Raw genomic sequence first — 13,013 nt, 5'->3', positions numbered from 1 at the left:
AAGTATGACAAGATAACATGAACAAAGTGAAAGAACAAGCCACTGGGGAAGCATTTGCAACTCTGTAACCAATAAGGGACTAATATCCAAATTATACAAATTCCTATAAGCAGTTTATCAAGTTTTTTTTTTTAATATCTTCATAGTTTATAACATTGTGAAATTTTGGTTGTACATTATTGTTTGTCAATCACCATATACATGTCCACCTTCACCCCTTGTGCCCACCCCCCACCCCCATTGCCCCTGGTAACCACAATACAGTTTTCTCTGTCCATGTGTTGGTTTGTATTCCACATATGAGTGAGATCATACTGTATTTCTCTTTCTCTTTCTGGCTTATTTCACTTAACATAGTATCCTCCAGGTCCATCCATGTTGTTGCAAATAGGACAGTTTTGTCTTTTTTTATGGCTGAGTAGTATTCCATTGTATATATATACCACATCTTCTTGATCCATTCATCAGTCGAGGGACACTTGGATTGCTTCCACTTCTTGGCTATAGTGAATAATGCTGCAGTGAACATAGGGGTGCATAAGACTCTTTGGATTGCTGATTTCAGGTTCGTTGGATAGATCCCCAGTAGTGGGATCATAGGGTATTTCTATTTTTAATTTTTTGGAGAATCTCCATACCGTTTTCCATAGAGGCTGCACCAGTTTGCATTCCCACCAGCTGTGTATGAGGGTTCCCTTTTCTCCACATCCTCTCCAACATTTGTTGTTTTTTGTTTTGGTGATTATAGCCATTCTCACGGACGTGAGGTGATATCTTAGTGTTGTTTTGATTTGCATTTTCCTGGTGATAAGTGATGTGAACATCTTTTCATATGCCTATTGGCCATCTGTATATCTTCTTTGATAAGTGTGTTCATTTCCTCTGGAATTTTTTGATCAGGTTGTTTTTTTTGTTGTTGTTTAGTTGTGTGAGTTCTTTATATATTATGGAGATTAACCCCTTGTCAGATATATGTTTTGCAAATATTTTCTCCCAGCTGGTGAGTTTTATTCATTTTGATCCTGGTTTCATTTGTCTTGTAGAAGCTCTTTAATCTGATGAAGTCGCACTTGCTTATTTTTTCTTTAGTTTCCCTAGTCTGAGTAGGCATGGCATCTGAAAAGATTCCTTTATGACCAATGTCAAATAGTGTGTTGCCTATATTTTCTTCTGTGAGTTTCATAGTTTCAGGTCTCACCTTGAGGTCTTTGATCCATTTTGAGTTAATTTTTGTGAATGGCGATAGCAGATGGTCCACCTTCATTCTTTTGCATGTGGCTGTCCAGTTTTCCCAACACCGTTTGTTGAAGAGACTTTCCTTTCTCCATTGTATGTTCTTAGCTCCTTTGTTGAAAATTAGCTGTCCGTATATGTGTGGTTTTATTTCTGGGCTTTCAATTCTGTTCCATTGATCTGTGTGTCTGTTTTTGTACCAGTACCATGCTGTTTTGATTACTATTGCTTTGTAGTATGTTTTGAAGTCAGGGATTGTGTGCTTCCAGCTTTGTTCTTTTTTCTTAGGATTGCTTTAGCTATTCGGGGTCTTTTGTTGCCCCATATGAATTATAGTATTCTTTTTTCTATTTCTGTGGAATGTCATTGGGATTCTGATTGGAATTGCGTTGAATCTGTAGATTGCTTTAGGTAATATAGACATTTTAACTCTGTTTATTCTTCTAATCCATGTGCATGGGATATCTTTCCATTTCTTTATGTCATCATGGATTTCTTTCAATAATGTCTTATAGTTATCATTGTATAGGTCTTTGACCTCCTTGGTAAGATTTATTCCTAGATGTTTTGTTCTTTTTGATCCAACTGTAAATGGTATTATCTTTTTGAGCTCTCTTTCTCTTAGTTCATTATTAGCATACAGAAATGCAACTGATTTTTGTAGGTTAATTTTGTACCCTGTGACTTTGCTGTAGTTGTTGATTATTTCTAATAGTTTTCCAATGGATTCTTTAGGGTTTTCTATATATTAAATCATGTCGTCTACGAATAGTGAGAGTTTCACTTCTTCGTTGCCTGTTTGAATTCCTTTTATTCCTTTTTCTTGCCTAATTGCTCTGGCCAAAACTTCTAGCACTATGTTGAATAAGAGTGGTGAGAGTGGGCAGCCTTGTCTCATTCCTGTTCTCAGAGGAATGGCTTTCAGACTTTCCCCATTGAGCATGATGTTGGCTGTGGGTTTGTCATAAATAGTCTTTATTATGTTGAGGTACTTTCCTTCTATACCCATTTTGTTGAGAGTTTTTATCATAAATGGATGTTGTATCTTGTCAGATGCCCTCTCTGCATCTATTGAGATGACCATGTGGTTTTTATTCCTTGTTTTGTTAATGTGGTATATCACATTGATTGATTTGTGGATGTTGAACCATCCCTGCGTCCCTGGTATAAATCCCACTTGATCATGGTGTATGATCTTTTTAATGTATTGCTGTATTTGGTTTGCCAACATTTTGTTGAGTTTGCCAAGTTTTATGTGTGTACATTGTTAATTAGATCACAGGTGCTGACTATAACTAACCCTAGGAACTTATTTTCTGATGTATCAGTATGAGACGTAAGTTTAAAATCGCCCAGTATTATAGTGGACTTTTCCATTTCTTTATGAAATTACGTTAATTTTTTATGTTATATTTTGAGGCCATGTTATTAGATGTATACCAGTGCAGAATTGTTATATTTTTCTGGTGATTATTTCTTATCATTATGTAATGATTTCTATTTCAAATTATGCATTTTGAGTAAAAATCTATTGATCTGATGTTCTTGCCTTGTATACCTTTTTCAATCTTTTACTTTCAACTTTTGGGTTTTTTCCTTTCAAATGTAACACCAAGCCTGTTTCATTTTCCCTTTCAACAGAGTGTGACTATTATAAACCTCAAATAGCTACATTTTGGTTTTTTATAGTCTAATCTTGCCTTTCACCAGCCTAGTCTGTTTGCGTTTGTGGTGATGACTGATAAATTTGGATTCATTCTTTGTTATTTTAATACTTTCCGTGTATCATGCTTTTTCTTTGCTCCCTTTCTCCCCCTTGTTCTTTAGTGTTGCTCTTGTATTCTTTATTTCCCTTTTTCCCCCTTCCTCTGCTGGTTTGGAAAGTACACATTCTCTATCTTTTAGTGATACCCTTAAAATGTTTTTACAAAATACCTGAAGTCCAATACTGTCATTTAAGACTTTAGAATGCCTTAACATAGACGTCCGCTCTGTATTACATGTTCTTATTGTCTAGCATTTTAGTTCTACATGGTTTTTCTACCCCAAATTAAATGATGATTATTACTGTTTATATGTCAAAGCTTATTTAGATTTATCTATATATTTATCATTTTCTTTGTTTTTCATTGATGCTTGTTCCACACGTACCTTATGGGTTCACTTTTCTTTTTATCAAAGAATATGATTTTTCTTTTTTCTTTTCTTTTCTTTTTTTTTTTGTGAGGAAGATCAGTCCTGAGCTAACATCCATGCTAATCCTCCTCTTTTTTTGCTGAGGAAGACCGGCTCTGAGCTAACATCTATTGCCAGTCCTCCTCCTTTTTTCCCCCAAAGCCCAGTAGATAGTTGTATGTCATAGTTGCACATCCTTCTAGTTGCTGTATGTGGGACGCAGCCTCAGCATGGCTGGAGAAGTGGCACATCGGTGCGCGCCCGGGATCCAAACCCCGGCCGCCAGTAGCGGGGCATGCGCACTTAAGCGCTAAGCCACAGGGCTGGCCCCAGATTTTTCTTTATTTAACCCCCACATTTAAGAACGAGAACACTGTCGTGTGAGGTTCTAGTTGCAGAACTGACAATAGACCCCATGTGTCTCACCTCCCAGTCTTTTGTCCTTGTGTAGAGTTGCTATTCTTTACTTAAATACTGGATCTTCCACAAAAACAAATGGGAATTTAGTAACCAATAAAGTTGGCATTTCAAATCAATGGCATAAGGTAAATGTTAAACCAAATGCTTAGCTCTGTGGGGGAAAAGTACAGCTGGACCTCTACTGCATTGTATTCAAATCCTGGCTCTGGCAATGGTATGACCTTGGACAATTTATTTAACCTTTCCAGGTCTCACGAATATCTGAAAATGAAAATGAGAATACTTACCTGACAGAATTAAATGAGAATAATACATGTAAGGTGCTTATCACAGTGAATGACATATAAGAATCATTTAATAGATGGTAATTATTATAAGTACATTTTTTTCTTACTCATTTTCTCTTAATCTACATATAAGTTTAGTATGATTATATTATCCCAAGTCTCTTATGTGCCCAGGACGATCACTTAATTGACTATTTAAGCTTAGGTTGGGGAGCAAGACTATAGGTGCCGAATTAGTGTTGAGGTGGTAGAATATGAAAATGTTACAATTAAATGAATGTTAGAGTATTTCAGTGGAATATGTTTTTTGTAATGGATTTGGGACTTAACGATGCAGGCTCTTTGCCAAGTATGTTGTGTATATTATAGAAAAGGGTCAACTGGGGACCTTCCTAAGAGGTACTGAAGTGAATCCAGCAATAGTTTGAATGTCTGTTCTTCCTCATCCCTCCATGACATATCTAGTGAGACTCACTTAACTATTTTGGTCATAATAACAATTAATGAAAATTAGATTTCAAATTTTAAGGTTTTATGGCTGAAAAAAACTAGAAACTGGAAATACTTTTTTAATGATTCTCCACCCATGCTAGTCCAATATGCTTAACGTTCTTTAATTCTAAGAGTGTTTGGATATATCATTTGCAGTATATTTTATATTTGTTTTTTAAGCATGTTTTATATTTGTTTAAGGTGGATAGGCATGTGGACCTGTTAGAAGTTGCCCAGGAAACTGATGGGTTTTCAGGAAGTGACCTAAAAGAGATGTGTCGAGATGCTGCCCTCCTCTGTGTCAGGGAATATGTTAATTCTACATCAGAAGAAAGGTATGTGTATTTAGAGTTGATCTCTAATATTTGTCAAACCCTTGTAGAGCTTTTAGGTTAGTTTCTTTTATTTTGCTTTACAATACCAATTCTGCTTATGGAATAAAAGGTAAATTGGAATTAACCCCTCCCGCCCCGCCCCCCGCCCCCCCCACTTTATTTATTGCCTTTTTTCTAAAGGGAAGTTCTGAAAATGAATTAGGGTTAGAGGGTCTGGAATGAAGAGGAAGAAATAAAAGCTGAATTTCTATTGAAAATCCGTGGGCTGGATCACAGAAAGCTGACAGAAACTTAGGCTTGCCCATCTCTACTAGGAAAACAGGGTTCTTGAGTACTCCTGGATTGCTTTTGTATACTAAATTCTTAAGTTTCATTTCATATGGAAATGAGTGCCTTGTCTTCCAGAAATTTCACATGTAAATGGGAGGATGTTGCTAGGGACTAGACTTCAATTTGTTAACAATAATGTATTTACTAAACAAAGAAACCATTTGTCACTGCAGCAGACTTCACGTAAAACCAGTTTCAAAGCACTGTGAGCTTGTGAAACCAATTTTGTATACCAACCTTAATTCCAGCAAAGATACTAGTGAACTGGAGTAACTCAACTCTGATGAACATGTCCCTTAAGGAAGTTTCCCAAAAGGCCACTTGCCCTGAACCAGTATACTACTACACTTCTAAACCCCTGTTCAAAATACTGACCTGCTAACGAAGAATTTCTGTGACTCAGCAAACCAGTGTACTTTGGGGGCTTGTGTTGAATAAGTTCTCCGCATCTTGTCCCTTTATTTCTCAGTCTCCCCTCCTCATCCCCCTGAGGCTTTCACTCCAAGTGACCTGGATTTGCTTGTTGTATTCATATATGTTTAATTACGGTGCATTGCTGTAGCAAGCTTCACCAAAGTTTCTTTTGGTGTAGGAAGGTTTGCGTGAAAGCTATGTCAACCAGTAGCTATGTACGCACTAGTTCTGGACCTATCTTTAGTGCTCCCTTGGGCCTCTTCATGAAGAGGGTCGCTCCATTTATTTGTTGCCAGATTAATCCAGCTACTCCAGCGCTCAAGTTGGGAATACCTTTAACCTCTGTAGCCAAGAATCTACTGTCCAAAGGTTTTTGTTCTTTATAAGATTAAGAGAAGGAAAAAAAACCTATGAATAAATTTTGCTTAAATAAATTACCTTAATAATGAAAGTCCTGTTTTTCTGCTGTCTCCAAAGCCCTGAGACAGTATGAAAAATATTTTATATTTTATATTTCGGTATGAAAAATCTGGCTAATAGACTTGGGTTATATTTATATATATATGTTTTTTCCTAAGGGTCTGTAAATTACAAAGGAAGTATAATATACTGGATTTTTTTTTTCTCATTATTGATGTGGGGAGAACTTAGATTAGTTGTGTTTTATTACTAGCAAAGGATTTTATTTACAGTTCATCAAAAGCTAAACATGTACATGAATATATACCTAGGAATGCTACTTTATAATTTCAGTTTTCATGGAAATAACTTTTGATTCCTTGACTAGAATTTTATTCCCATTTAGGTAAACTGATACTCCTTTATATAACATTTTCACCTTATGATAATATTCTTTACTTATATTCTTAATGTGAAGTATTCGATTTTAGTCACCACAGCTATAAGGTTAATAGCCAGCCTTTTTAGCTTCATACCTCTTTGCAGTCAGTGCTTTTTAAAAAGCTCTTAAGATTTGTACATGCATAGATCATCCCTGAAAGAATTCAGATGAAGCTGCTAATTGTGTTTGTCTTTGGGGTCTTGGATGGGAAGGAGATTTCATTCTTTAATCTTAGTAAAATATTTTAGGGAGTTGTATTTATAGTTATTTGAATATTTGGTGGTTTCGTTTGCATTTTAGCCATGATGAAGATGAAATTCGGCCTGTGCAACAACAGGACCTGCATCGGGCAATTGAAAAGATGAAGAAATCAAAGGATGCAGCATTTCAGAATGTTTTAACACATGTTTGTTTAGATTAAGAGTACAGATCGTTTGTACAGTTCAATGTGACCTAGTTTGGCGTGCTCTCTTATCATTAATGGAAGTAGAATGGAAGGAGGAGTGTTCTGTAAACAGTGAGCAAGTTAGATGTTTATGACACTGGTTTTATACTCTGAATTCTAAGTTATTGAGATATAGTTGTTATATAAACGGTATTACTACTTGTCAGAAATCATGAGGAGGAACAATTTAATCCAGCTTGAACGTGGGTGCTGGTGTTTGACCTCTTTAGCCATATGTTGCAGCCTTATAGCATCTAAGCTGGTCTTAAAGTAACAAATGATTCATTGAGTCATTAGTGAGAAATGGGGATGTGGTTAAGTGCTGGTTTCTAGACGTGTGAGTGTGTGTGTGTGTATGTGTGTATGTATTAAATGTATATATTCACACATTTTATATTGACATTCTGTAGATACGTTTGAATACAGAAACTTTTTTTTACCCCAAATACTGAATCAAAAAGTACCACATTATATATAGCAAAACTGAGATATAAGGTTGTGTCTAAAAGGTACAGTGATTCAGCCATTTCCATTTGTCACTTGTTTCACCTTTTTTTTAAGTTGAGCATTTCTCTGCAGTTGAATATTTGGAATCAGCCACATCTGAATACTTAGATTTGGCTCAATTGTTACAGTTGTCAGGATAATCAAATAAAAATACTTGTTCAGTGATCAACATTGAATGGTTGTCAGGCAGTTGTGAGCTCAACATTGATTTCACCTCTTTCTGCAAGCACACTGAGTAGAGACATTTTTTAAATTGATATACTTAAAGGTGGATTGAAAGCCTTTCAAAAGAATGGCTTGGAAAAACAGTGCCATTCAATATATGTGTGTGACTTTCTTCATTTAATGTAACATAGTTCTGTTGTAACCATGGTTTTTTTAATGTTATTTTTAAGTTGTATGTTCCTTAATTATGGTCAAATATAATTTTGTCAGCAAAAATGAAATGATAGTTTAAAACAGGTAGCTATTACTAAATGTGCTAAAAATACTCATTTTGTAACTTTAATTTTTTGTTTTCTTAGCATATTACAAATTATGGCCTAATTAGTACACATATACACATCAAAATTCCCATATTGTGTCTGTAGTCGTTTGATGCTATGTGCCCTGCATATGAAACATATTTTTTTGTCCAAAATTTCACTAACGAGAATTCTGTTAGAGGCACTTAAAACGCACAGCATGAGGAACATGGCACAATACGATCTTGAGGTGCCTTCTGAATCATCAGAAAGATTAAATGATGCTTCATATATTTTTGTTTTTATTGTATTTCTTTGAAAACTCTCAATCTTTATTCATGAGTTATTGGATTAGTTTCTTTGATAATAAGTCTCTCACTGGAACCTATTGGATAGTTTATTCAGTTATGCTTTGAATGGTGGGTGGGGTAGAGGTTGCAGGAGAACACTTTGGGTAACAAAAAGCAAGTTTTGAAAAATTGTGAAGACGATCAAAAAATTGAATGCAACAAGATACCAAAAATAAAAAATTTCGTCTCCATTTTTAATAACTATATTATACTATTATTTTATAAATGTATAATAAAGAGGTCCCTCTTTATTGATTTTTCTCTACTTACTCCTTGGTCTTTTTCAGTTATTTAAAATTTTCTGGGGTTGCTTTGGTTTATAAAACTTGCCTTGGACTATTTTTATCTTGCTGTGCAGCTTTCACTCTTGAATAGCATAATTCTAGTATCTAATCATTATTTTGTTTTAGTATGAATTTTATTAATCATTTAATTTTAATCTGATGGCATATTGGTCAGAAATAAGGGGTGATACATCCCTCCTTATGTCCTTTCTTTTTATCTTCTCTTAAATTCAGAAGATCTTATAGTAGTAGTTATTAAATTTATCATGATTTTAATCATCAATGAAGTTAGAGAAATACGCTAATCCCAGCAATCATGACTCATCTAAGCATCTTAATGCCTTAAAGGAATTGAGAAAGCTTTATTATATGATTTTAAAGAATGTTTGGTGTTATACAATCTGTTCTTCTGCTGTCGGCATGCATTTGACATATGTAGTTGGATTCTAGATTCTAAGGTATTTCATTGTGGCTAACAATTAAGAGAACTGGATCTAGAGTTAGACTGCCTGAATTTAAATCCAGGCACCTCATTAATTAACCATGTGTCCTTGGACTAGTTACCTAACTTCTTTAAGCCTCAGTTTGTCGTTTATAGAATGGAGCAACAGTGGCACCCACCTTATAGGGTTGTGTAATGAAGTGATGCGTGTAAGGCACTCACCACAGCGCCTGGCACAGTTAACGGCTCCAATGTTAGCTATCATGTTATTTTATTACTTTTACACACTGCTGTACATATCTGTTGATCAGGCTCAATTTTTGAGCATTCTCCATACTTAAAGCATTTCCATGATCCCTAGGCCTGTATTCTAGGATTGTGATTGAAATGATCAACTGTGTGATGTTTCTCTAAAAGCCTCATTGTTGGAAAACTTCTGATAAGTCTGGTCTGTTTCAAACTATTCCCAGCCTTTTTTTTAATAGAGCTTAGTAACTCAATATTTGAATCAATTCAGTATCGCTTTTCAATTTCCCTCCTTTCTATCTCATCCAACCCCCAACCTGCAGGATGACCCAGAACTCACCATATTATCAAAAGCTGGCTTGGCATAATCTAAATATTCTATATGGACCATAATAGCCTAACATTACTTAGTAGCTATAATTTATAGGTTTGGTATTAGATGAGGAGGTCTCAAGCCTTGAGTACCTGTGTAAAAACAGCAGCATCCCTCCTTGGTAGGAATTTTTTTTTTTACTGGAATTGTGTTGCTGGTGGACAAATGTTACAGCTTTCTTCTCGATAAAGAAAATAAATTGGATGATGTATATTTTATAATTCTCTTTTTAAAAGCTTCTCATAAAGTCAATATCAGAATATTGAATAGAGTTCTGATACACCGAGCTTATATCCTGCATGTCTGAAACCCCAGCACCAACTGTAATCCTCAAATGAAGTCAGAATCATTCCATTTCGAGCTGACAGATCTTTAGAGAGCCTTCATTATTAAATTTATTATAGATTTAGTCATTAAAGATAGAGTTCCCTGATCATCTCACAAGTTAAAGCTCTCTACATATATAGGTGAAAATTCTGTCCAAGTCATCATGTTCATGCAATTGTATTGAGAAGATGTATAGCATAGATGCCAGATGCAAATGAGATCAAACCTAAAAAACCATTTAGCAATGTGAATAAAAACAAAACATCAGCAACACTGGTGTAAATTTTACACTATTAACAGCACATAAGGGTCTCATTACTAAAACACTGAACCGGAAGTATATTTTTGTGACTGTCTAGTATTTACAGTTATAAATCTGCTTGAGAACACTTTCAGATACAAGTTTTTGTGCTTTGAAATACAGTGCCAGTGAAATGTTAATGCTGGTATGGAATGCATCGAGCACACAGGTTTGAATCATGACAGCTCAGTTTTAAAATGAGAGCCAAACATATTGAAATAATTACTGACATGAAAAACCTAGAACTGAGAATAGAACACAATGGTATATGCCCCACTGTTCTGAAGATGCTTCCAGAAATTCTAAGATACTCAAATAGGGGATGGTAATAAATCATCCAGTAAAACAAAGTCCTTTGCAGACAAGTCTGAGGGAGACGAGCATCATCTACTGGGCCATGGTCATAGTCTTGTAAAGAGTGCCAGTTAGGGTTCTATTGCATGCAACCAACTCTAGCCGACCTAAGCCATAAGAATTTATTTGAAGTATATGGGGAGCTTATGAGATCAAAGGGAAGCTAAACAACTGGACTTAGGATAGAAATTCAGAAAGCTCTAGAAGGTTTTTTAGTAGGAATTGCTTAAGAATCTTGCTTAAGAATCCCCACTGAATTAAATGAACTCTAATTGTTTATCTTTCAATTGCCCCATTCAAGATTCAAAGTCCTAGAAGCGAGCATGCAAACCCAGGTCAGAAATCACCCGTGGCTGTCCTGGAGCTTTGAAAGAATGACCCTCCAGGTGTTCCTTTGGTTTACTGGTTTGAGAGCAAGTATCTGGATTTCTTGACTCGTCAAGACTAAATGCAAAAGGAGAGCAGTATTTCATCCAAAGGAAATTAAGTATTGTGGGGAAGGTATCTGGACGAACAAAAAGTGGCAAATGATCGGCTGGTCACATGAAGCCATAAGTATGTGCTAAATGAAGGACAGTATTATAACTCAAGTGGGCATGCTAGAAGTATGAGCAACATACATTACAGTTTGTGTGGAAGGCCTTCAGGGACTGCTTGGTCCGATCCCATAAGCTCTACTTCCACTTGATGATGGAGTGCTCCTTGGCATGCCCAACTCTTTAGCTAGGTGATCAGTTTTTAACTTGCAATTTATTTTGTTCCAGATAGTGGGTATAAAAAAGAACAGTGGATACTGAAGTGTAACATTGGTTTTTTGTTTTATTTTCAGGGAGTGCAAGCCCTTTCCTCTTATAGATAGATAGGGCGAAGGGCTGATCATTCTCATTCCTCCTAGATTCTAGTTAGGCTGGGTCTGGCCTGTAGCTTCAATAAGATTGAGTTGACCGGACTTAGCCCAACCCCTGCCCTCCCTTGCGGCAGCCTTTTGATCTTGGCAGTATTTGACCTAGGAGGGGTTTGTGGTTCTTTGTATTCAGTTCTGACAGAGTTCTGGCATTCAGTCACCATGAGAATGTACAAGACTCCCAGCCCCTCTTCTGCCATTTTTCTCTGCAGAATCCAGGCAAAGGGGATTGTCTAGCCTAGCGGTTTGTTTTTGAATGTATTTCCAGATTTCAGTCACTGTTGTCTGAGTGTTGGCTGAATTCTCCTCAGCCCTGCAAAATCTCTCCCTCAAAGGCAGGCCTGCCCTTCCACACCCTACATCCAGACTCAGGAGTCTACCCCTGGTATAAAAAGTCCCAAGGCTCTGCCCACCTCTGAAGGGCTTATTTCTCTCTGCCAGTCAGTTCATGAAGATTTTCTTGCATCCACTGTTCTTTGCTAGCCTCATAGAAAAGTATTATTTTTATTTTGTCTGGATTTCTCTTGTTACTGTGGGAGTGAAGGTCTTGCACATCTTTGTACGTTCTAGCAGAAGAAATTGTACAGGTATTTATTATGTCATGTAAAGTTCATTTGCAACTTTATAGGTTTCAATCTCAGCTGTGGAACTTTTATATTATATATATCATATAATATTATGTACATATAAAGCACTGTCACTTTGGGAAAATCTCTTTACTTCTGTGGACGTCTGTTCCCTTATCTGTAAACAAGCATCATAATGTGTACCTTCTGGGATTGTTTTAAGAATCCTATGAAAATGCTTTGGAAGCTAGGAAGTGAAATGGCTATAGGTTATGTCCTTAGGCAAATCTTCTCACATTTCTGGGCCTCCATTTCTTTATCTGTACAATAATGGAAATGCTGAAATAGATGCATTTTAAGTTCCCATCCCAGTTTTCACTCAGCAGCACACTGTGGCAACAGTGGCCAAATTGATAGATGTAGGGCCCTTAGCAATACTGACCTGATGATCAGGAATTCTAAACTGGGTGGTTTTCTTAGCTACTGATTTGGGTCAGGCTTGGTAAATGGACTTGTTTTTTGTTTGTTTTTGTTTTAAATTTATATTTCTTTTTTTATAAACTTTATTTATTTATATTTATTTATTTATTTAATTTATTTTGTGAAGAGGACCAGCCCTGAGCTAACATCCAATGCCAATCCTCCTCTTTTTTGCTGAGGAAGACTGGCCCTGGGCTAACATCCATGCCCATCTTCTTCCACTTTATGTGGGTTGCCGCCATAGCATGGCTTAACATGCGGTGTGTCGGTGTGCGCCCGGGATCCGAAGCACCACAACGGAGAGCGCACACTTAACCACTTGCGCCACTGGGCCGGCCCCATGGACTTGTTTTAATGGGCACAAATTATGAAACATGCCATTGGGTGGACAAGTTACAGACACTTCCAGGTACCTCGTGTTTCTGTTTATTAAACTTGTTTAT

General features: G+C 36.4%; 1 protein-coding gene across 2 annotated transcripts in view; it reads left to right on the top strand.

Moving 5' to 3' along the window:
* The window catches only part of ATAD1 (ATPase family AAA domain containing 1), a 51,224-nt gene extending 42,662 nt beyond the window's left edge, over positions 1 to 8,562 (top strand). For both annotated transcript variants that reach the window (XM_014795003.2, XM_087432216.1), the window contains exons 9-10: positions 4,809 to 4,942; positions 6,828 to 8,562. In XM_014795003.2, coding sequence (XP_014650489.1) covers positions 4,809 to 4,942; positions 6,828 to 6,948 — 255 coding nt within the window. In that variant the 3' untranslated portion in view covers positions 6,949 to 8,562. The remainder of the gene's footprint in view (positions 1 to 4,808; positions 4,943 to 6,827) is intronic.
* Positions 8,563 to 13,013: the final 4,451 nt, after the last annotated feature.

Source organism: Ceratotherium simum, chromosome 6 (assembly GCF_057802395.1).
Source record: "Ceratotherium simum simum isolate JZ-2026a chromosome 6, ASM5780239v1, whole genome shotgun sequence".
NCBI classification, from domain to species: domain Eukaryota; kingdom Metazoa; phylum Chordata; class Mammalia; order Perissodactyla; family Rhinocerotidae; genus Ceratotherium; species Ceratotherium simum.
The sequence above is the reverse complement of the archived record's forward strand: the minus strand, read 5'-3'. Positions and strand labels throughout refer to the sequence as shown.